We start from the raw sequence: 25,479 nt of genomic DNA, 5'->3' as shown, positions 1-25,479 counted from the left end.
CTTAATCCATAAAACAAAGTGACATCATAATTTATTAATACAGAGGACACAGTTCATTGCTGTTAAATGCCATAAAGAGCTGGAAATAGAGTTTCTCAGAAGGCACTGCCAGTGTGTGTCAGAGGAAATATTTCCTCGATGCTCTACCAGCATCTGCAAGATCCTCTCAGAGTACCTCAGCATTTTGGCCAATCCCAGCTGAACCGCTCTGCCACACCCAAAGGCGATTTTGGTGGGGGATTCTCCAGTCTCTGATGTCTTCTTTCCACCTGCCCCACTCCTCCCAGCGCTTTGCTCCTGCTGCCTGCTTCTGTGGAAAGGAAAAAAGCTGCAACAGCTCCGTGGTGGGGTCAGAGCTGCCTGGTCCATTTGAGCTTCTCTCTTTGGTGTCTGTGGGGCGGCAGCACAAACACCCGTGTCCTCAGGGTGTCCCTGTGCCAGCAGGGACACGGGAGCTGCACGCACGGAGCAGTGCCATGTATCAGGCTCTACAACTCGGCCCTGGGCCAGCAAAGCATTTAAGCACCTGTTTACTCCTAAGCTTTTGAGTAATTCCTCTGGCCTGAGCTAAGCACAAGCTTCCCACTGCCTCCTTGCTTCCCTTGGTTTTCTCTCGCAGGATTTGGGCACCGTGGCCTGGCTGAACTCAGGGCAGCTGGCAGAGCACTGCTCAGCACCCACCTCTTCTTTCTTCCTCCTCTTCACAGAGCCAGAATTCAGTCTCTGCAGACCCCAGTCCTGCTGGCACCTCCTTGGCTAAGCCCCTCCAGTGTCTGAGAGGACTCCCAGAGCTAGATTCAGCCACAGAGCAATTTCTGAGTATTTCATGAGAAATTCCACCACTTCTGTTGCCGTGCTGTCTCCAAGCACCAGCGCCACATATGGACAAAGTGGCCATATGTCCACAATAAGACATCCCTCTGTCTTTTAGGTAACATAGACAATCTTCCCAGTGTGGATAACTTGCAGCCCTGGAAACATGCTCAGCAGATGTTCGCTCCACACTCTGCCTGCCCAGAAGCACCAGTCCTCACTGCTGCTCCATCTGCCTCATCATCAAACTTTGTTAGCAACTTTTGGGCAGAGACAGGACCCTTTTTGGCTCCCCAGGACATTAACTAGTATTTTCATTTGTATTAATTTCGTCATTCCCCCCCTTTTTACGCACCTATTTAAGGTGTGGGATGAGCACGGTGCTGCATCCTAACCACAGGGGAGCCACAGTGCCATGAGCTCCTGCCTGCCTGCTCCTTGGCGAGGCAGATTGCCCTGCAGGCAGTGCGGAATTCCTGCTGTTCGCTGGTGCCCGAGCGCACCTGTGGAGCCGTGCGAGCGCATCCCGGTGCGCGCAGCCGGCGCCGGCTCGTTGGCAGTGCGCTACCCCCCTGGCATCCCCCCCTTCTCCGGGCTATATGTGGCATTTCGGAGCTCTGACAATCCGCTTCCAAATGTTTTCCATATTTGTTCAGCCTCTCCGATTCAAATACCAGCAACAACTCAGCCGGCACAAAGCGAAGCTTTTCGGGGGGCAGAAAACTCGCACCCCCGTCGGCGTGCGCGCACACACACGCGCCTGAAAGCCAAAAATCCGCCGGCATGGGAAAGGAGGAGAAGAAAGCCAGGCGCAGCACGTCCCCGAATAGCCAGAGCCAGACAGGGAAGGCACCCGGAGGGGAGAAAAGCACCGACTCGACGCAGGAGTCCGCGGTGAAGAAGAAGAAGCAGAAGAAAGCCAAGGGGGATCCCAAAAGTGGCCAGGAGGAGGAATCCCACACTTGTTGTGGCTGCCGCTTCCCGCTGCTGTTTGCGTTGCTGCAGCTGGCGTTAGGCACCTCTGTAACAGTGCTGGGCTTCCTTATGGCAGGCATCAGTTCCTCTCTGCTAGTCAGAGACACTCCATATTGGGCTGGGATAATTGTAAGCATAAAGTCTGTTTCTCCCTAAAGTGCCTTTGCCAGCATTAATGCAAGCTGCATGACGCTCCACTTTAGACTAACCAACTGCATGCACAACACCATTTGGGTTATGCTAACTATAAATATTCCTGGGATTAAGTGTCTGGCTGTACTTTCCCAAGGAAAACCGCTGCTGCAGAATAACAGAGCCTTTCGTATTTTTCCCTGCAATACCCAACAGACGTGAAATAAAATACAGGGTTGCTGCTCATTGGATGTATGTATTAGCTTGTGCTTTGCAGTGAACTCCTGCCTGGTGGTGCTGAAAAAATTGTTAATTTCTTGCACTGCCTACCCTCTTTGCCCACCAAACCATAACCATCAGGTTTTGGAAGTGAGAGCATAGCTCTGTAACTCATGACTTTGAGCTGGGCAGAGAGAGCAATGTCTGTCTCTGGAGCTTCCTTGCTGTGCTGTGCTGGAGAGCTGCTGGGATTTAACCCTCTTCCTGCTGCTGCTCCTGACTGCACGTGGCCATGGGAAGGGGATGGCATGGTGGAACTGGCAGGGACAGGGAGCCCTTCCCAAGGCCTGCTGGTGGCTCCTGCCAAGTCACTTTGGAGTGACACTCAGCCTGGCTGCGTGGGCTGGGGGAGCTGGGCAGAGAGAGCATCCTGCTGGGTGTAAATCAGAGCTATCCCTGCTGGGGAAGCCTGGGTTGTTCCCCACCCCTGCAAAAGTGGGGACAGGGTGTGTGGTGACATCTGTGGTGTGACTCTGCTGGCTGTGGGCTTGGGGACCTGAGGTTTGCTTGTGGAGGAACAGGGTCAGTGATTATGAGCCTGGGATAGGCCATGGATATAATGGAGCATGCAGGCTTCTTCCTTAGGAAGCAAATTTCAGGAAAATATGTGCTGAAAATACGCCCTGATGTGTTAGTACAGTTCTGGGTGTTGCCAGGCTGTAAGAATTCCTAGCAAATAGATTTGTGTTTAGGTACTTAGAAGATTTCTCAAAGTGCTGAATAGCAATGGGAGCATCTTCTGTAAATGTAATTTGTTGCTAGAAGATTATCTGAGCATCTGAACTTGCTGGGGTTTGCTGTGTTAATCCTGCTAGGCATCCCTTCAAAGGGTGGAAGGAGCAGGGCCTGAGCTCCCAGAGGAAGAGCTCCTCTGACTCATCTCTTCATGTTTCTCCAAGAGTTTAGTGGTGTTTTGTGCAGCAGGAGCCTGTCCTTGCTTGGAAGAGGAATTTCCTCCTGGGAAGTTTTGGCTGTTACAAACCAGGGGGGAATATAGATGATAAAATAGCAATATGGGGCATGTTCACTCTTGCTATTCATTTTGAGGATTCTGGAGGTCAGATTATGTCTTTTCCAGACAGCACTGTTGCTATCAAAGGTTTGAAATAACTTTTTCACTAGAAAAAACTGGGGAAGGAGTGAGCTGGACTGAACTAATGTACAGCCAGGGATATGAGAAATGCCAGGAAGCAGCCCCTGGTCCGTGTGAATGTCATCAGTGCCCAAGCACCATTCATCTGTGACATCCACAAATGGCTGGCTTCCCTTGGGGAGGCCTGAAACCCCACCAAAGTCTCTGCTTTCTGAAAACAGAGCTCTAACCCCTGTTGTTTTTAGCAGCAGCTGCCAGCAGTAGTGACATTTAGATGCCCACATGAGGCAAAGCTCAGTCACTTCAGAGCTCCCGCCCCTGAAAATCAGGAATAATTCTCCATGTGTGTTCCTGAGCTAATTCCTCACTTGGAGCAGGACTCATCTTTCAGCTGTGGTTGGTGGTTATGTTCTGTACTCACCAGCCAGGGTAATCCCTGGGGGAACATTTCCTGGGGCTGTGGGAGGTTTGGTTCACGTTGCAGGGTGCCCTGGCTGTGGGGAGGAGCAGAGCGGGCTGTGGGTGCCCCATAGGGAAGGGTGACTGCACCTACACTCTGAGTCAGATGGTGACTCTCACCTGGGGGACTTGGTGACATGTTGAGTCACCAACACACTCGAGCGTGGTTTGATTCCTCCCTGGCTCAAATTGGCTTTTGGTGCCCCTCTGTTTAGCCTCAGGGTGATGACAGGGACTGGGCAGGCTCCTGGGCGACCACGCTGCTGTCCTGTACCCCCAGCCCAGAGCAGAAGTGAAGGAGGAATCTGGCAGCAGGTCAGGGGGAAGTGAAAAGGAAACTGGGGCTCGAAAGGAGAGGATGAAGTGGTGGGGCAGCCCCAGAGCTCCCAGCAGCAGAGCCTGAGTGGAGCATTGGCAGTGGTACCACAGCAGTAGGGGCAAAATGCGGGAGGTGCCACATGGTGCTGCATTTGCTTTGTTCCTGTGCTGTGGTATCTCCATGGAGGGACTTGGTGCCCTGGGACATCAGGTGGAGATGGCCAGAAGCTGCTGAGCTGGAAATTCCAGGTGTGCAGTCACAGAGTGCTGCTGGTGAGCTGAGGTGGAGACTGGTGTCTGGAGAGCTGGGGAAAACTGATCCATGAAGAGCCCTTGGCTAGGACCTGCGTGTAGCCACATGTCCTGTGGGCTGGTTTTTGGGCTGCATGGAAGGTGTTAGATAGGGGATGGATGACCCATGTGCTGCTCAAGAGCAAACCTCATAGCAGAAAGTGATTTCCCCAAAACTCATCTATTCACAGAGAAATGAGCAACAGGACAGAAAGATGTGGTGTAAAATACCAGAGCATATTTGTTTTAGTAGCATCCCACTCAAGTGCTCATTTTAAAGGAATACTTGATTAGCATTCTGAATCAAGAACTTTAAAAAAATCTATTATTGAGACCTTTTTAGCAACATTAGATATAATGAGGGAAGCTCATTCCTGGTGTTACTCCTTTGGAATTACACCAGGCTGGATTTGACCCCATGGCTGTTAATGCAGGATGACAGAAAAATGAAGGAAAATTACTAATGTGTTAAATAGACCCTGATTGATTGAAAGCTGTTTTTTTTTTTCTTCTTTGTTAGTGGCAAAATGGTGACACCATTCCTTGGTGAAAATCAAGTGCTTCAGTGCATTACCATGAATGGAAAGGAACTGTTTTTAGAGGAGCAGTCAGTGGAAAATGCTAGCGAGGAAAACCAGGCAAGGCAGTCTGAATTAAATGGGTTCAAAACCTGACTGTGTAGTTTGTGAGGCTGGAGCAGGCCAGGGATTGGGATCACCATCCTGGGGAATAAATGTAGCCAGTGATCCTCTGGCAGGGAGTGGAGGAGGGTTCCAAGCCTGCAGGGCTCCCTTCCCACAGCATCATCCCTTCCCTCCTGAGCCCCTGCAGAAGGAAACCATGCAGCTTGCATTGCACCAAGAGCCATGAAAACCAATTAAAACTCAGTTAAAACCAAAATGCATTTAGTCCCAAACGTGTGGGGCCATGGGTCAGAAACCAAAAGAAAATTTTATGGACAGAAACCATGGAGCCTAGGGGATTTACCACTTCTACTTCAGCTTCAGCAACTTAATCCCCATAAAAAGCCTCTCTCCCATTGCTAAGGACAGGCACATAAATGCAGTTGAAAGCAGTGAGGGCAGCATTTGTTTCACTTGCCTGGAGCCAGTTCCAGTGAAGATGACCAGGTCTGAAGCAGTTGTCTGTGAGACCTGTCCTGAGCTTCCCAAACTGCAGGCTGGACTCCCTGGCAGTCTTTTCCTTCTTGCTGCTTTGCAGGAGCTTGGACAAACTCTTCACAAATCCACTCATGAGTGCAGGGCTTTATTTCTTCCTGTGTCTTGCCACTGGCTTGGTGCATAGGTTTGGGCAAGTTACTTAACCTTGCTAAGACTTTGCTATTTCCCCTGCAAAGTGGGGTTAATAGTGGCCATCCGTCACCCCTTGCTTTGAGATCCTGGGATGAAAAGTGTTGCAGAGACAGTAGATATGAATGGTGTCCTTTTCATTCTTTTTCATTAGCTTGTGGCCTTTTGACACCCAGAAGAAGTAACGATGTATTTCTCCTTGAAAAACCTACTTTGGATTATTTCCACTGCAATCAAAAGTGGAGAGTATCAGAGTTTTCTTGGGCAAGTTCCCTTTTCAGCCCTGTTTTGCAGACTCAGGGAGTTAAGAAAGTTACAGAAGTGCTCATCAGAAATCATTATCTAGGGTGTTTATTATTTCTGCCAGGAAGTTATTTTAAAGGTATATGTATAGATGTTCATAATTAGGACTTCTATAAACATTTAAAAAAATCTGATTCACGAGCAGCTCGAGGCAGCAACTGTGGCTCCAGCTGATTTTATTGCAAAAAGCACCCCAAAAAATCTGCCTTGGGCTGAGCCCCCAGCCCAGAAGCTCTGACATTTCTCCTTGCTCCAGCCCTTCTCCATCTCCCCAGGTGCTTCCCCAGGCCAGAGGGTCCCTGATCTTTACTCAAGGGGTGGCTGTGGCTTGTGGCTTTTTGGCATCAGCGCTCAAGCATTGGCTTCTCTACCCTGGTGGAGGTGAGGCTGATGTGGGGCTGTGTGGTGCAAAAAGCAGGCAGACTTTTAGCTGAAAAAGCAGCTTAGTCGACCTTCATTTACCTGGAGTCAGAAATGCTTATGTCTCGATAACTTTTGCTTGTTTTTAACTAAACTGTTTTCAATTTCTAACAGAAAGGTGGCTCTTAAAACCTGATGCCATCTAAGTAGCCATCAAAAAGCCATGCAGGCATCCATATTTTCTTGGTACAGGCTAGCATCAATTAGCCATGGGCAAACATCAAACAGTTTGAAGGAGGACTGCCTTGAGGAAGAGGTCAGTGCTTGTTTAGAGCTGTGTGTAGCACCAGAGCAGGATTCTTCAGAACCCTCTGCCATTAAATCTCATCCTCTGATTAACTGAAATCCACACTTTCCTTTTGCTCAGGTGTAGAGTGGAAAACTTGGATGGGGAGAAATGTTCAAACATTCTGAAGGAATGATTTGAGAAGGGAACTGCACACCTGAGGTGTGTCTGATACCTGTGTCTGAATCCTGGAGCCCTCTGTGGCTTAGCCTACAGTTCAGCTGCAGAATTCCTGGCTGGAATTTTTGCAAAAAGCCTAGGTAATATTTGGAGAGGGATATCAAACAGGTTTCCCCAGCCTGGGTCACAGGCACACCCCAAACCATGAGTGGTGTTCATGAGTACTCTCATCCATGCTGCACTTGTCAGGCTGAAAATCACTGCTGGCTCTGGGAACTCTGAATCTTATTTTATTTTTTTGATCCCTCAGGCATTTGTTCAGCCAGGACTGTATTTCTGGCTTAACAGCAGCAATGGACTGCTGCTGCATGTCCTGGCTGTGTAAGTGATTGTAGCCTTTGCTGGGGGAATTAAATCTTACCTTAGCACAAGTGATGAGCAACTGACCTAAACAGCAAAGATCATTATGGAAAAAATAGCATTTCATTTGATTGTGGATGCTCTTGCAGAGTTTTGATGACTTTACAGGATTTATGAGAAAGCTGTGGGTTTGCCAGGGGCTGTTACTGCATGGCTTGAAGGGGCCTGTGGTAAAGATATCATTATTTTATTCTGTAGGTGGCAGGGATGGGCAATTATTGTGGGGTTTATGGCTGCTAAAATAGTGATTTCCTAGATGATGATGGCCTTTGCCTCCAACCACAGTCTACATGTTTGTCATTATTATTATTATAGATATTATTTCTGGAAGTAACTTATATGCAACTAAACTGTCCTCAAATTTAACAAGAAGTCTATAAGGGGTGAAAAAAAATTCGGGCACAGTACCTCTGTGTTGCAGACTGGCCTCTTTCTTTCATGTGACAGTGAGACCCAGGCTGACCTGAGGCTGATGAAAGCTGGCAGTGAAAGCTGCCTGCAGCACCCACTTTCATCACAGCTTCCTCCAACCTCATAAAGCAAATGAACTTCAGTGCTCTACACACGTAGAGATGTCTGGCACCAGAGGTGAGCCAGGTTTATGATGGCAAAGCCAAGAGGGACAGGTTCTTTCCTGCAGCAAAATCACTCTCCAGTGGGAGTGTTAGGTTTGGTGGATGAAGTGGATTCTCCAAAGGTGTAGAGAGGAGCTAAACCTTGCTGTGTCTGATAAGCTGGGAGAACCATCAAGCCAAGTATCACCTGTGAGGGAGAGCCAGAAACTCCAGAGTTAGCTGCAAGAGATCATTCTTTATCTGTGTCCCTAAAAACAAAAGATTCCCATTGCCTCCAAGTGAGCAACTACAAAATACCTTCCCCACGATGGAAATTATGGAGCAGCAATTATTAACAGCAATTTTCCTCCTGAAGTTTGAGTTTGAATTCTTACTAAATAGGAAGAGTCCTCCTGTGGGCCTCAGCAGTGTGCTGTGTGCTGCGTGGCATTGCAAGCTGTACCTGGGAGAGATTCTGTCCTGCAGTGTGTTTGCTTTCTGCCCCTAAAAACTGTGGCAGGAGGTTCTCACTAAGCCAAATGGAAAGAGCTATACTGTGTCTTTGTGAGTATTTGCAGCCTTGTGATGTGGCACAGAGCCGAGATGCTCCTTAGGGCCAGGTTTTTGTCTCCTGCCTTCATTTCTTGGTGGATGTTCCCAACCCTCCTGCTTTACCAGCCAAGTTTTTCAAGATGCTCTGAGTAGGAGGTAGCTCGCCAGAGAAAGCCACCTATTCTACATTTGGCCTAAAAATTGTAGCAATAACAAAAGGAAAACCAGTTTCACAAGCATACAAGGGAGAGATGGAGACAGATTAGAGCAATCTGTGGTTTTGAAATCTGTCGGAATAAAGCAAACCACATGAATATGTCAGCGTGCAAAGATAATGAGTGCGAACCACAGCGGAAATTTGTGCCCTACGTGTTCGTATTTCCCCTAATTACACACAACCTTCCTCATCCCTGCCACGTGGTGTCCTTGTGCTCCTTGTACACCTTGTGCTGAATCCTTGCAGATTGGGATAACATGGCAACAAGTTCCCGCTCTCTTTGGGGTGGGAGCAAGCTGGAAAATTTCTCCTCCTATTTTCAGTATGGCTTTAAGAAAGAATAATTCTTAAATCACTTTTCAGCCCTGAGGTGTTCCTGTCCAATGGGAGGAATGTCTACTGCTTCCCCCAAAATTATTAAAAATTTTGTACAGCCTAAATATTTAAGTTCTTCAGCTAATGTTAGTAAATAGCTGTTCTCTTGGGTTGTGAACTGAGGGGATTTCACAGGGTACGCCTTGAGCAAAATGAAATCTTTACCTTTTCTAAATGCTTCTGTATCACATTTGGGTCTTTTTCTAGGCAGCGCTTCCCAAAATTAAATTCTTCCCTTGGATAACCTTTCACGTCACTACCTATTCAGCAAGGGGTGTGTTAGTCCATATGGAAATTTTGAGGTAGGATCTTGAAATAAACTCGAGTTGAAATATGCACAGAAATGCAAATTCCTGGATTTCTGGATAACAGTTGACCAGAGCTGATCTAAGTAAGTTCTGTCCTGCAGGTCTCAGAGAATCTGTTTTATTTGTGTAACAAATGCACATCGATTGGTGGCAAGCACGTGCTGAAGTGGATTCAATTGCATTTTATGTTGTGTGCTCAGTCAATAAGCCATGGGAAATGTGTGCTTCACACTGGGATGCGGCAGTGGCTGTTGCAGCACCAGGATGCAGGATTACCTAATGCTGCTTAGCAATCAGCATCAGCAGCACCTGTAACATGCCTGCAGCTGTTATAGTTACTTAGAGGCTCCTAAAAAATACTTACCAGTGGGTTTTTATAGTTATTCTGTTACACTTCACAGGTGTAATTCAAAGCTGATCTATTAATAATGTATAAAATAGCAGCACAAAGCTGTTTTCTATATAAACGTCCCACGCTTTGGTTTCCTCCAAGGAGTGAATTTACCTTTAAAGAGCTGAAATGTTAAACATATGTGGGTCATAATTCTCAGCCACGTTATTTTTTACTGCCACTTAGAAAAACACACATCTCTGGTTTAAAAAGAAAAAAAAAAAGTTACTATATTGTTACAAAAACAAAAAACCAACAACTTAAGCTTTCTGAAATATCCTGGCCAAGACTTGCCGGCATCCTGACCCAGTGTAATCCTTTATAAATACCTCTCTACAAATGTGCCTCTTCAAGTGTCCCTGAGTATATTATTTAAATCCCAGAGGACCTTTAGAAAGCATGTGGAGGAATGGAGCTCCTTTTAACTGATAGCCCTTTGTACGGGAATCTTTCTGAAGAGGGAGTTCTGATCCTGCCGCGTGTGAAGCCAGCAGGAGTTTTGCAAAAGCTGTCCAAGGCACTTGATGGCAGAGGGAAAATTCCAGCATTGGAGATGAATGCAGCTCTGTGGCCTTCTGTGGTTAAATGGGAGGGGAAGGAGGCAGTGGGAACAGTCCCATGATGTCTCATGGCAGTCACCTGGAGGCAAATCTGGCTCTCAGTCCACGCAAGTGTAAATGCCCACCAGTGTAGTTGAAGCAAAGAAAATTTGATTTGTTGCTCATAACAAGATCCTTCAGCACCAGATCCTGAAAATACTTAGGTCCAGCTTTGATGTGAGGAGCCCCTGTGATTTGTCATGAATTTGGGAATTTGGGGATATGATGTTAAGCAGTGTGTGTAAGCTTTTTTTTTTTTTTTAGTTCTTGCTGCAGGTTTTCTCCTTCAGCCATTACAGTCACTTCTGGGAGTTTATTATGTGGATATCCTCAGCAATAGGATCTCTTAAGATCTAAGTTTTATGGGCATGTTAATTGAATTAAAAGATTAATATGCAGTGCAAGGGACCAAGGACACAGGCAATTAATCCTGAGAAATAAAACATGGTTGAGTCACACAGAAGCACTACAGGGCAAAAAAAACCCCAGCACTGAAGGACCTTTGACGAGAAAGGTTGTTTTTTCCCCAGACAACCCTGTCAGCTATGGCTGTCAACAATAAAAAGAAAGAAACAAATAAATTGGAGGCCGTGTGTAAGTCACAGGACCAGAATATAAATACACATGACATGAAAAGGAGTAAATAATACTGACGCATTCTTTAGAAATGTTCTCGGGCGGTTCTTCCTATTCATGTCCCACTGAAATGACATGAAATAAAACTTCATGGGTAAAAGTGTTACTAATGGCCCAGGTGCTTGAGGGACATGGCTCTGAGTGTGTTGGGAGGCACTTCTCCTTTGCAGGGCTGCACCAGCAATTCAGATGCAAAAAGTTTGATGCTTTCTGCAACAGATCATAAAAGAACATGTTTATCCATTGCTGTCCAAAAGGACAGCTGGACATCTTTTACTGCAGGTCAAGCTCCCTGTGGAGCTGGAAATCTGGATGTGAGCAGCACTTGCAGGGCATGCAGGTGGGGATGGGGCTGTGATGGAGCCCCACACTCCTGCAGGCATCTCCATGGCATAGCCCCACCTTGGCAAAGGCAGCTCACATGTGGCTCTGGCCAAAGAGGGCAAACCCCACTGCTCCAGGAAAGTAGAAAGCCTCAAATTAAGGACAACTCTTCCAAACTTCAGAAGGAAAATGGACAGGGTAAAAAAAAAAATAAATAGAATCTTGCTGTAGTCACTGAGAATTTAATAGCTGTCATCTATAACCAAGATGCTCCTAGCAGGGAGGCAAAACTTGCTGCTGGCCCTGATTGTAGAGAGGACCTCTGAAAGGACAGTGCCTGATCCCATCCAAAGTCCCCACTAAGGCTTATCACACCTAAAATGGCTTTTAAAGGTGTGATTTGTGATTTAAAAACACGTGCATGCCATCAACTCCCCTGTTTTTCCAAGGCAGCTCAAACAGGCACAGATTCCTCCAAACACAGCTCCAGCTACCAGCAACCTCTCTCATGCCCACATCCACAGAGTACCTGGTGTCTGGGTACCCAACTCCTTTATCCACTGCCAAAAACCATCAGTCTGCTGCTCCTAAGCCCTCCTGGGAGGTTTGCTCACTGATCTTCCAAAAACTGGGAGAGAAGGGCCCTTGACTGGAGTGCTTAGCACAGTGTGGGGACACACTGTGTTTTCTAAACACAAAGAAGCAAATCACATTTATTGGGCTGGTTCCTCAGAGCAGGATCTCCTCTTCTTACCTGGAAAATGCCAGCCTGTGAGCTGACCTGCTCCTACAGATAAATCCAGAATTAATGATAAAGACAGCTAAATGAATAAACAAGTGTGCCAATAGTTTTCCATTACTTTTAACCTTCAGCAATTACTGCCAAAGGGTTAAAACACAGTTCCAGATTGCAGGGGAGATGGATATTTTCTTTACTAAGGTGTCCACTCCAGAAGAGGGTGAAAACCTCTGCAATATACTCTGCTGCTTCTTACCCCGTGGCAGCCATGGTTTAATGATTTAAAACTTGCATGGGTGACAGAAAATCCCTGTCAGCACGCAGATCCACATAGGATGGTGCTCTTTGGGATTGCAAGCCAAATTTCAGAAGCTTTCTGCTCTTTTTTGATGGTTGTACGGGCAAAAACTCACCACACATCCTGGGGGCTGTTGCTGTGCTGTGTATTTGATGACTTTGCTTCCACACTGCTTCTTGAGTTATGGTCCTGCAAACACAGAAATATGTCTTGGCTTGGGGGGGAAAAAAAAATTGTGTTTTGTAGGGTTTTTTTAACCTTGACACATTTTACATCTCTTCCCTTGCAGGTCTGTGTGGTGGCCTTAGTGGGATTTGTTCTGCTTTGTATTTCGTACCAACCCGACGAGAAGACATGTGCACAGTTCACAGTGAAGGTACCTTCACATTTCTTAAATTTTTTTTGGTTGTTGTTGTTGTTTTTGTTCGGTTTTGTTTTTGTTTTTTGCTTTTTTTGCTTCTCATGTCATTAAATATAATCAGAAAAGCTGCTATAAGAGAGATTTTTAAGACCGCAGGAAAAGAAGTGAAAATACAACTGAAATGCAGGAATGGTTTTCTCTAATAACACTTCAAATCAGAACAAGATACTATTTTATTCACCACGTTTTAGGAACATATACAAAGCTGGAACAATCTGGGAAGAGTTCAGAGATTTTAAGCAGATTAAGTGGAGATAGTGAGCAAGATAAGAAGTAGAGTGGCATAAAATGAGCCCACTTAAACTAAGTTTTAATATTTAATGGGAAAGTACTGGGAAAGCATGGGGACATGCATTCTCCCACAGAGCAAATTCCCATCTGAGCACTGCAGGAACTGCACCATACCCCACCTTTGTCTCCAAAACTGCTTTGCTGACACTGGTGAGCAACTAGAAGAGCAATGCTTGTTTTTAACACCATTTTTCCTGGGCTATTTTTCCTTATTATTGTAGTTTTCAGGGCTCTTAATATTTTGCAGACACATAATAACAGAAAAATACCGACGCAAGCAGCACAAAATAACAGTGATTATTAACTGGAAAAAGGAAACAAAATGCAAGGAGCAGCTTTTCAAACCCTGGCATCCATCCTCCCTTAGAAATTAGACCCTGGTGTGTCTTTTGTGTCTTTCTCGAGCTTCTCCCGTACTTAAGGAAAGAAAGGGAGAAGAACAATTGTGCCTGCCCTGTGGCTGCCTCTACATTGTCCCCCCTGTCACCTCTCTGCCCCCAAGGAAGGTTACTGGGATGGGCGGGGGCTGCCACGCCAGGCTTTTTATTGCCTGAATTTAAATTCAATTAAACTCCATTAAATTGAGTTTGGCATCCAGGCAGGAAGGGAGTCATCCATCCCTCCTGTTGGGAATGTCTCTGCTACCCACCCTGACGGTAAGGAATGTGTTCCCTGTAGGAAAATAGACATTTTGGAATTGCTCCCGAGGTGATGTAAAACGGGCCATTCCTTGTCACCCGGCAGAATTAGAGCTTAAATCTCCCTGGTTCACTCAATAGCCCATGGACTGCTTACCCAAGGCACCCTCCTCCCCAAAATCCCCCTTCCCACATTTTCTAGAGCAGCATCCCACAGAACTCAGTCATTCCGAGGTTGTTCACCTCTCCTGTCTCACGTCCCTGCTGGGAGCTGTTATCCCACAGTTTGGGATAACAGGACAAATGACTTCTGTCTGCAGGGCTCATACCTATTTTAACAAAGTAGGAGTTAAAACTCTCCTCCAGGGCTTTGATCACACAGGACTCATCTACATCTCCAGTATCACTTCTCAAATCTTTGAATTTCACTTAAAGGCTGTCTCTGAACTAAAAATGAGCATTAGCTATGACAAGGCTGAGGATGCAAGATTGCAGTCATGAGACAGATTGTTCAGAGGGTTGTTCTTTTCTCCTTGAGGGCCTGATGCTTCATCAAGCGCTGCAGTTGGGTTCAGCCCAATCTGCTCCTTACGGGGTCTGCCCTCACACTGGAGGCTGGTTCCCATCAGCCAAGCATCATCCTACAGGAAAATCTTGGCTGAACTTCCCTGGAGTGGATTAAAGTCCCTTGCCCAAGGATCACAGTGAGAGGACCACACACACACACAGAGACCTGGATTTGGGTGAACCCCCAAGGTGACACTGACCACTGCGAGCGACTCCCTCGGGGTGGAAAACAGGAGACCTGTGCAGTCCTCTCTGCCTTCCTCCCTCTTGGCAGTTGCTTCTCTCATTTCACACTTGCACGAGCCCTGGATCCTGTGAAAGAAGGAGGTGTGAGAGCTGCTTTCGGCAGACGTCCCTTCCCGAGGCTGCTGTGGGTACCCGCAGCACGCCATGTGTCCCTGAGAAAGGGAGGGTGCCTGTGCCCTTCAGAGGGACAGCAACAGACAGTGCCACACAGGACAATTTGAGCCATCCTGTGGGCTTCCTGGGCTCTGTGTGACATCTGACAGATCTCTCCCTGTGGTCCTGCTCTGGGGCAGTGACACCCTCTGCTCCCACATGCCCAGCCCATGCCGTGACACACCACGGTTCATATTCCTGCAAACCCCTCTGCTTTCACCTCTGACAACTATGAGGAGCCTTTTCCATGAGGAACTTCATCTACCTTCCTGTTACTTATTTCATTTTAGTCACGAAGGAAAATGATTGCCAGTAAATATTGCTAAAATGTCTCTTCCTCATGGGGAACACGAAGGAGGATGAGCTGCCATGCTCTGACCTCATCGTACACTGTCTCTCCCCACTTCCCTTTTCGCCTTCTATTTAAGCATCAATTGCAATGCCTATCTCTCTGAAGCTGTTAAAAAACAGTTTTCCAGAGGCAAGTCCTGGTTCCTGGGCAGAGCCCACCACGCAATTGCATTCGTGATGCTGAAGTTGCCTCCAGGTCTGGCATGTGATTAATCTGCTGATAGAATCTCAGCACTCACTTGTGCTCCCTCAGAGGCAGTGTTTGCATTGGCTCACCTTTAATATTTGGAAACGTGTTCAGTTTCAGCAGCTCGCAGAGAGATTCCTCTGCAAACATCTTGTGAGAATAATAAGCTTTTTGGAAATTGCCCTGTGTCCCCCATGCATCTCCCTTCTCCTCCAAGGATTATCAAAAGAGCTGCCTGTGTTTTCAGATTCTGAGACTTCCTTCCCTTTAGGAACACAACAGACAAATTCTCCCTTACAGTACCTGGAGCATAGATTAGGCTGTTGTGTCCTTTGGATAGAAGTTGGCAGCTAAATAAAATACCTACCAAGGGACAATCAAGCACATGGTCTTGGCTTAGTTTCTCATCTATTAGGAAAGCCTGATTCTGTCTTCTACTGGGCTGAATCCAGGGACTTCCACCAGCACCTCTAGATCACAGAACAACCAAAGTTTGTCCATTTTCTGTTTTTCCCATCGAACACATTCACACCCTCCTTGAAAACAATGCCATTGGCTTTTGAATTACCACATCTTGGTTTGGAGGGAGTCCATCAGTCAGCAGCACTCCATCTTTTGTATGATTCACATGAGGAGGTCGCCCCATTTTCCAGCTTCACCTTTCCCATGGACCCTTCCCTTGAAAGCTGTGAGGACAAAGTAATTGTGTTTAGTAAGAGCCACCCTCATTTTGAAGCTTCCCTTGGTTCAAGGCCATGGGGGAAGTCATTAAATTTAATAGCAGCCAAGTCTTGGAGACTCAGATCTTTCAGTAAGAATTTGGTGATATGAGGGGGAGACGCAGTGCTTCAGGACCTGCAATAATCCCAAATATTTTTTTCCAAGCTGGCAACCAAACAGAAGATTGATTCACACTGTAGATATAAGACAAATACACCAGGAGTGTGAATTTTATCAAGACATCCATACTTGGAGTTTCAAGGTCATAAAAAAATGCTTTTATATTGATATTTTGCTTGCAGTATTGAGGTTAAGAGAGAAGAGAGAGAGAAGCTGCTGTTTAAAATAACAGATTCCCAACCATGCCATGTGTCTGACAGATAAGATGCCAAGGAAAATAAATATTTTTACAGTGCTGAATGGAACCAAAAACCACAATTTTGGCTAAACACAGAACATGATTTTAATGTACATTCACACATATTTTGCATGCAGCACAGCAACTGCCAGTTCCAGCTATCAAAAGCAAAGGGAAGTCCATATGTGCTGGTATCCAAAGCTCTCAGGTGAATCCTGGAGTGTCAGAGGCTCTAACTTGCTGCCAGTTTCCATGTGTTTGCGGGGGTCGACTCTGCAGAGCTACCCTTGATAAAAGCCAAGCTATTTTTAAGCTGCCTCTGCTGTGAGGAGCAGTGGAGGTACCCTTGTCCTTCTCACACTGCAGCACTGGGGGAAGAGAGGTGTTTGCTGCCCTTTCATGCCTGTGGAAGAGTTCCTCGTGTTATGGGACAGGTTTTGGCAGCAGACATGCTTTTTTGTGATCTGCATTCCCATTCCACAGTGGGACCTGGGAAGCAAACAAGCTGGCTGCATCCACAGGGCCATGAGTGGGAGATCAGCCACCCCACTGCCTGATTTGCAAGTATAAATCAGATTTTTTGGACATGCAAACTGAGAATAACACATGAGCAAAGTCTCAAAAACACCTACAGCTCAGCACAGCCTGGGGTAAGATGACAGCCCAAGGCTCAGGCTGCTCAGCTCTGCTTCCAGGCACTAATTCGTCCCAGCTGATGACCCTGACTCCTGTCAATGCAGGTAGGACTGGAGTGGAAAATGCCCCCTCCCTCTCTATAAAGCTTCTTGATGTACAGACACACCAGTTCCTTGGAGCTCTCCCCAAGCCACAAAACTCCAAGGCAATGCTCATATAAGACATGCAAGGCAAGTTCTTGAGATGACCTGCTGAACTTTCCATCATAAGGAGCCTTGCAGTTGTTGAAGCACCCAAACTCCAGACAGTGCATTGCGGGTATGCATTCCTGCAAAGCACACGTGCTGCATTCCTTGGGTGTTCCTCAGCCTCCATGACGCTGGAAAAAGGGGTTTTACTATGGAAGGGGGTTCACAGCTGGTCTGTGATCCAGAGAGGGTTAATGAATAAGGTTTAATTCTGAAAGGAATCTTATCAAGGCCGTTGGCCTGGAGACCAAGAAGAGAAGAAGGAGAAGGAGATAAGCAAGAAGAAACCTGCAGCTGAGAAAAGTATTTTTAGAAAAGTTTTGTGAAAAACAGAGGTGGAGATGGTTCTACACCAATGAATGATCTATTGTAACCGATGAGTAAAGTATAAACTTTGTAGAGGGTATAAAAGACAGCATGCTGTTGTAATAAAGGCATATTAGCCCTCTGAAATGTAGCGTGTCTATTTGTGTGTTGCATCCACCCCAACAGCGACATTTTACTTTTTTTTCTTTTTTTTCCCTTTTCTTTCAGCTGCTCTATTTTCTCCTGAGTGCCCTGGCTCTGGTTGCCTGCGTTTTGGCAGTGGCTTTTGCTGCACACCACTACTTGCAGCTGACCAAGTTCACCTGTGACACCTTTGGGGAATCCTGCCAGTGCAAACTGGACCCCGCGGACCCCCTCAGCCGCACCTTCGTGTACCAGGACACGGCTGACTGTGGCAGCCTGACCAGCATGCTCAGCCTGTACCTCCTTCTGCAGATGGCTCTGAACCTGGTGGCAGCCCTGGTGTGCCTCCTGATGTGCTTTGTGGTGTGGAAGCACCGGTACCAGGTTTTCTATGTGGGCGTTCGCTTCCAGCCTCTCACGGCCGCCCAAGGCGCCGGGCAGCAAGTGTAGGGTCTGGGCTGGCAGGGGATTGTGGCCAGGAATGGGGACTGCCACCACAGGCAGCACGGAGGGATGGGCTCTTGGAAGGTGTTGGATGAGGAACAACGCTCACACAGCTTTAATGAGAATATCTTTCAATCATTTCAGGAGCATTTTGTACGGCTGCTCTTGAGAAAATGCCTCTTGTGAGATGAGCTAGAGGTCACAGAGTCCTAAAGATGCAGCTGTACAAATGCTCCCCGGAGAGCATCTTTAATAGCCAAAGATAAAATCTTTGGGAACTCATCTGCAGGGCTACAGCCATTACAAAACAGGGTCCATTTCCCTCTTGCCTTCAGAGAAGCTATGCCAATTTCTACCAGATAAGGGTCTGATCCAAACTGCTTAATTATATCAGTGGGAACATGCTTTGGGAATATATCATGTCTTGGTAATCTAGGTGTAATCCACACTAACCTGATGGGAATTTAACATTTAGGAAAGTAATGAGGGAGGTCAGGACCTCTTCCAATGCAGATTGAGACCAAAGTGAATATATTGATGGCTGCCATATAAAATATACATATAACATTTCAGAGTGATTAATGATACAGGCTACCTAACCCAATTACTAATAAACAACAAATATGTTCACTGAAGGTTCTTTGGTGGGCCCTGCTTGAGACCTCACGGAGATTTCTGATGTTTGAGAGACAAGATCAGTTTAAGGAACTTTGATTTGCACTCCTAAGGTAGAGGAACCCTAAATCACTAGTCACGTTGAAAACTATGTCCACATTGCTCTAATTGCAGGTTGACAAACCCGGATTTTAGCCAGTTCCACCAATTATACTCCAAGCACAAAAGGCCAAATGCATTTTTGGTGTAACTCCTCTGAAGACAATCAGCCTTACACACCAGCAGTGGAGTTGGGCCAACAGCCCTGAAAGATATATCCCTGCAACAATGAATGTTTTTAAAATGGGGTGGAGGGAGGGAAGCAAGAAGAGACTGCCAGTCTCCCAAAGACACCTTTGATAATGATGAGGGCAACAGAATAATGATTTCTTAATGAGGATGGAAAAACAAAGCATATTCAAGCAGTGCTTTTTTCACCCTGAATGTGCAGCTCTAGAAGTGCTTTACATCTTACTAGCCCTATACCAAGACAACTACTTTGGTTTGCCCCTTGAACTGCCATTTCCACTTGCACAGCATGGACATCTAAATTTAGGAGCAATTCCTAATTGGCAGCATTTGGCACTGCCTGCTGATCCATATCTGTGCAGGAGCAAGCCACTGGTGCTCACACCCTGCCATGATGAGGGATTTCCCGATCCCAGCCAGAACAAGGATGTCTCTGAGGTGGGGTGGAGCAATCACGTGCCAGAAAAATTGTGCCATAATCATTAGATAGGAGGAAGCAAATGAAATTTATATAAGGCTTCAAAGAAAAAAGAACAAACAAACCACTCAACTTTCTGCAGCAAAAATAGTCATCAAAAAGTCAAAACCCCAGACTGGCTAAAACCTAGTTGTCTAAGGGGCTCTAATCCTACCAAAAATCCTGTCTTCCATATGGTGATCACACATCATCCAGGGGCTAGACCATCAAGCCTCTCCTGTGGCCCACCTAGAACACTGCTGGGTATAGGGGCTGCAGTTTTAGTCATGGAAAGTGCTCTGGAGTAGACAGAGCATCACCAATGTGCTCTCTGCCAAGCCACAAAGCAAGGAGCTGCATAACATGAGGGGTTTTGAGATCTGCTTCCAAATGATCTTTTTTATTTCTCCTAAAAGTAACAACCACTCGTCAGTCTGGCTGCAGAGCACATTAGAAAAGGTGCCCATGTCACCACCCATCCAAAGTCCTCAGTTTGCCTCCCAGGCACTGCTGGGGCAAGCTGAGACAGGAGAGGAGTGGGATGGGGGGCTGGTGATGTCAGACTCATCCTTGGGACCATCCCTGTGGATCCAGCAGCAACCAGCCCATCTGCCATGGCTCTGGTGCTCACAGACCTGTGCCAGGGCCCTCCTGCCTGGAGATGGGTGCACAGGGGGGCCTCTCACCTTGTGGTGTGCTCAGGTTTGTCCCCTATCCCACACTTCTGTGGAAGCTCAGGGATGTACTATCCTCCTATCTGCTCAGCCCTCCATGCACCTGCAGCCAAAAATGTGGGATCTTCTTTCCACACAAAAGATAGCAAGAAGCAGGAAAGGGATCAAAGTTAGTCTGAATGACAGCTGAGCTTTGGGGCCCACTCCCACCCTCATCACTGCACCATGGCTGGCACAGCAAGAGGAAGGCTCTGCTGGCAGAGCAGGGCACGCTTCCCTGCCATCCCATCCCATCCCATCCCATCCCATCCCATCCCATCCCATCCCATCCCATCCCATCCCATCCCATCCCATCCCATCCCATCCCAAACATCCCTGCTGTTCAGGACATAGCTTGGTGTGCACACTCCAGCCCTGGCCCAGCAGCATTCCCACCAGAGCTGCCCTTTGTCTCCTTAATCCTCTGACCTGTGCCTCCCCCACACATTTTGACTCACTGTCTCCCAGCACCTGCCAGGTGCTGAGCTCCCAGAGGCTGTGGCATGGGGCTGGGCTGGCCATGCCTGGCCTCTGCCTGCTCACCCCTGGGCTGAGATTTGCTGGGGCTGCTCTGGAGCGCGGCAGACGCAGCGGGGATGATCACAGAGCTGCTGTAAATGCCTTTGGCAGGCAGGAGAAGAGAGGTCTGGATAACAGAGCCTGCTCCTCTTAACAAGCTGTGCACCTCCATATCAGCTCACCCTCCACTTCCAGCCACGAATCCCATTTGCTAATCAGCACCATGCAGCTTAACCCTTTGCTCTGGAAGAAAGCAATATTCATCTTGTATTCTGTTGGTGGTTTATATGCTTAATGAATAAATATGGGGCATTTCCATCTAGCAAAGATGAACTTCTATATTTCCTTTTTGTGTATCTCAAGAGCATAAAACTAGGACAGAAGAGATGGAGAAAAAGACACAGAAGGTTTAAAAGGGACTGGTTTCCCCCCAGGTATGGTTTTACAATGTGTGTTTTGTTTGGATTAAGAACCTGGGGAAGTATTAATTAAAGGATTTTCACCTACCACAGCATATTCAGACACCTCCAGCCTTTTCCCAGTGTCAGAGGCAATGTGGATTGCACCAGGAAAAAAGCTGGGACTAAAAGGCTTGGAAAGGACAGAGGTATTGAAGAAGAAAACAATTTTTTATAAACCTGGGAAATTTATCTTCCAGTGAATTCCTCTGAAAGGGGTAGGATTGAACCTCTATGGACACACAGAATTTGCGGAGAGCTCCATGTAATTTACTCTCACAACCCAGGTGTGATTCTCATTTGCACTCTGGCCACTTTACACTGTTTTCCCAGTGTAAAGGGGTTGTAAAGATGGCATCAATCATCTTTACACCTACTTTATGGCCATTTTACACAGCTAAAAGGGCCCTTTGTGTAAATGAGAAATCAAGCCCTAGAGAATTTAATAGAGAGGAGATCCTTTCTATAGACTGTGCTAGACCCTCTAATAGGGTCTATTACTGGGATATAACTCTCCACTGGATTTTATAGCTTGCCTTAGAGATCATCAGTCTCAATTAAATTCAGTTCTGCAGAACTTTTCCAAAGGCCATAACCCTCTGGTGTCATGCCTGCCCCTCCACCCCAAGCACACACACAGTGATGGTGCATGGATAACTGCTCGGGTTTTTAAGAGGAGAAGCAGCAGCCCCCTCTTTGCCCTGGCTCTGAGGCATTTTGATGCCGTGCAGTGCAAGCACCGAAGCGACAACAACGGCGGCGAAAAGGGAACCTAGACGCGGGGAGCCAAAACATCACATCCTCAGCCCCGCCAGGCTTGGTGCCCTGTGCCTCCCCTGCTGCCCTGGGAAGGGCAGGGCTGCTGGACAAGGGGAAGCGCCCTGGTCCCACGCTGGGGCTGCCACCGGCCCTCATGTGACGGCCATCTGCGCCTCGCTGGCCCGGCCGGCTCTGCGTGGGCACCGCTTGGAGCTCTGCCTAAAAAACAACTCTGCACAATCAACTCTTCTTTTTTTTTTCCTATTTTTTTTTTTCCTCCCTTTTTTCACACTCCCAGCCAGTGCAGTGTTTGCTCTGGGGGACTTTTGAAAGAGAAAGCGCGCTGCTAGCATGTGAGAGAAGCTGCGGCTCGGGCCCTCTATATTTAGAAAGCCAGGATGTCATACCTCGCCTTGAAATTTTCATAGTCCCCTGCACCCCACCCACCCACACACGTACACATGCTTGCGTCTGGAAAATGTTTTTCGGTCTTAGCACAGGGTGTTGGCTTAGGGGGATTCGAGGGAAGCACAGAGGAACAACAGCAGCTCAGTCCCGGGCGCGAAGCTCAAGGCCTCCTTAAGGCCCCTCCGGTCCAGTGGCTGCAGGTCGGGATCTCTGCTCCTCCTTGGCCTGTAAATAAATCCCAAGGCAGGGCAGAGCTGTTCTGGGCTTCCCTACACCAGTGCTGGACCCTCAGCCAGCAGCATCTTCACCAGTTCATTTCTGAGTGGCCACGCACAGACTGCGGGACCTGGGCTCCAAGAAGGGGATAGCTCATGTACAGTTCCTCCTCCCCAGGGATTTTGCTTTCTGCCCCTAGTAACCACTCCTCAGTAGCATTTATCCTCTGCTAAATTGCCTCTGTAGCCCAATATTATGAACTGTGGTTGCATCTACAAAGATTGGGGTACATTTTACTTTTGGTTCTGGCACCTGGCCTCCATGCCTTTGTCTGAGCAAATGGTTGAAAGCCTCATCTAAACCTCAAACTTGTTTTGGGGGAGCTGGCGATTTCTTTTCCCTTTCCTTTTAAAGAAGATACGAGCATTTGTTTGATTTGTTACCTCAGTGCTCCACAAAGGCATCTTTATATTGGAGTAAAGATGCAGCAGCCCCTAAGGCTGGCTTGCAGCGACTGGCTGCAGGCTCAGCATTGAGCTGAGGCTCCCCTAAAGTCACCCAGGTGCACCCAGGTATCCCTGCCTGGCACTGACATCTGAGATTCAGCCGCCAAATGTGAGCAGCAGCCCGGTCTGAGAGGAGAGAATAACCTGCAGAGGGTGATTTGAGTACCTGCCTCTCCTTCAGACACAGGGATTATGACTGATGAGAGCTGGGCTGACCTCAAGTTACAGGAGATAGAGAGAGTGGCTCAGATTAAGGCAGCCCTCGGCTTTACAAGCCCTGATTGTCCTGGAAATGAGATATTTGAGCGAGACAAGGTTTTAACCCCGTTTCACTCTCGTGGCAGTGTAAGGAGAACTATTTTTAATTAGCCCAAAGCTAACTGAAGAGGGATTTCTCCTCACTTCAGTGTAGGATTTATCTTTCACCGAAACTATGATGAGAGGAATCCTTTCCCTGATCTGTCTTCCATGAGGCTGCCTGGGAGCATCACTGCTGGAGCCAGAGCTGCACACACATATAGAGGTGTGTGGAAAACACCCTCATATCGTTTTTTTGGGACATTTTCTTCCTGTTCCACAGCTGCCAGCACTGACACAGGGAGAGCAGGGGAAGCTGCTGTCTCAGATCCATAATGTGCCCGAGTCAACCGAGCCCTGCAGTGATCCCCATTTCTACTGATACCACTGGGATTTGGGGAGATAGTTTAGGGAACAATCACACTGAAAAGACATTTACACTTTCCCTTCCACCTTGTGAATCCAGGCAGGAGAGCAGCACGCACATGAAGGGACCCAAGAGGAAATACAAAATCCTCCCACCCTGCTATGCTGCCCAAACCTGCCAACGCGCTGAGAAACAGTGAAAACGTGCAGAAAATAAACCCCCAGAAATCAGGCACTCCGGGTTTCCAGGATCCAAACTGTTGTTAGGGTAGGAATGTGAAAATTAGTGTATTTTTATAGCTTGTCCAATTCTTCCTCAGGTGGAGACCCAGGCAGCCAGGCTTCTTGGTTGTCACCAAAGGAAGGTAATTTGGTAACCTGTATGGGAGAGGGCAGTTTATGGGATGTACTCATTTATCTATATATGTATTCTGGTGAGGCTACTTCTTGCATGGATTCAGCTTTTTTTTTTTTCTTCTTATGCACAAAAGGAAATTTTAGGAACTCAGCTGGCAAAATTCGGTGCTTCTGAATTAATAGAAGTTGCATCTCCACTTTCTTTCTAATAGAACTTTTCTCGGTCACCCCACCCAGGTTTCAGTCCTTCCCCTGATTGTCCATTTTCCAGTCAGGCAAGACTTTCCTGGCACATCATCCCCAGACCCCACAAAAGGCACAGGTTCTGTGGGCTCCATGTGAGCCACCCATGCTCAGCCAAGGCATGGGAGGCATGACTTGCAAACTGGCTCCTGAGACTCCTCCTGAGTTCTCCAGCCACTGATTATGCTGTTGCTTAAGGCGAGTTACCAAAAAATGACAAAGATCCAGTGCTTGAAAATCCCACAGGACAATTCCCTGCTAATAGACAACAAGGGCAATTAGCCCAAGTGACAAGTGTGGCTTCTGTGTGGTGGAAACAGCAGGCCCTGGTCTTAATGCCACCAAATTACAGCTGAAAGGGAAAATTCAGGACCTGCAGACAACAACCAGGGATGCCTCTGTGCACCGGTGTTGCACTGAGCAAGAGAGGCTTGCAGGGCATGCAGGATCATGGGGATGAAGGCTCATCCTCATCCCTGGGGGAAGCTGACCCCATTTGAAAGGTTCACTCTAGCTGGGGCTCAGTGCCAGGCTTGCTCCACTCCTCATCCTCAGAGAGCTTTGAAGCCACAAATCCTCACCCCTGGAGGGGAAAAAAACAGGTAGAGTAGAAGAGGAATAAGATTTGTTTGATTTGTCTTTGAGCATGGCACATCTTACTGTAAGGCTTTCCCATCAGCAGGAACATGTTGATTTGGGCTGGTATGGAGCTTGATGGGGTTTTTCTTTCAGTGGCTGTGTGAGGATCTGATTCAAGGCACTGAAATGGATGAAAAACAAACTTGTATTTCCCACTGAAATGACAAACTAATTCATACTTCCCACAGCAATACAAGCATCATTAGCCCTGTTGCAAGAAAGAAAGTGGGTTGGATTAAGGGACAACCTTGAAGGCTAAAAATAGTCAGGGAAATAAGAATCAATGCCATATGAAAGCAAACACGCAGTCAGTTGTTATCACAGAGCTTTTCACGTGATAGTCTGTGCACTGATCTCACCCACAGAGTGTTTGTTTTGGACAATCTTAAAGGGTCCGGCCCCACGGATTGGCAGCAACATGTATGGAGTGATCTGAGAGCACAGGCCTGACCCAAAATCCATGGAAGTCAAGGCAGTGACTCCTCAAAACACTCCCTATAGGAATCACTCCAGGTTTGGAAAGATACGATGCAGTTAAAGACATTGGTCTGGGCTTAGGGAAAATGTACTGACACTGTCACTGCCAAATCCAGCCAGCAAAGACGAGCATAAAACAGAGGGGTTGTAGCTAAAAAGTGCAACACAAAATAAAGCTAAAGTGGCTGAAGGAAAACTTGAGCAGTCAAGGGGAAATGCATCAAGGTCAAACAAACTGC

General features: G+C 47.2%; 1 protein-coding gene and 1 long non-coding RNA gene across 2 annotated transcripts; one reads left to right on the top strand and one right to left on the bottom strand.

Moving 5' to 3' along the window:
• The first annotated feature begins 1,384 nt into the window (after window positions 1-1,384).
• Window positions 1,385-18,557, top strand: SSPN (sarcospan). Its single transcript, XM_033058946.2, has 3 exons — window positions 1,385-1,917; window positions 12,502-12,588; window positions 17,563-18,557. The coding sequence occupies exons 1-3, from the start codon at window positions 1,597-1,599 to the stop codon at window positions 17,926-17,928; spliced, it is 774 nt and encodes a 257-aa protein (XP_032914837.1). The 5' UTR covers window positions 1,385-1,596; the 3' UTR covers window positions 17,929-18,557.
• On the bottom strand, window positions 12,245-15,677 carry LOC116995870. The gene is made up of 3 exons (XR_004417807.1): window positions 15,635-15,677; window positions 14,330-14,441; window positions 12,245-12,401 (listed from the first exon to the last, which is right to left on the bottom strand). It is a non-coding gene; the product is annotated as an uncharacterized LOC116995870 (long non-coding RNA).
• Window positions 18,558-25,479: the final 6,922 nt, after the last annotated feature.

The sequence above is a fragment of the Catharus ustulatus genome, chromosome 4 (assembly GCF_009819885.2).
Source record: "Catharus ustulatus isolate bCatUst1 chromosome 4, bCatUst1.pri.v2, whole genome shotgun sequence".
Lineage (NCBI taxonomy): Eukaryota > Metazoa > Chordata > Aves > Passeriformes > Turdidae > Catharus > Catharus ustulatus.
The sequence above is the reverse complement of the archived record's forward strand: the minus strand, read 5'-3'. Positions and strand labels throughout refer to the sequence as shown.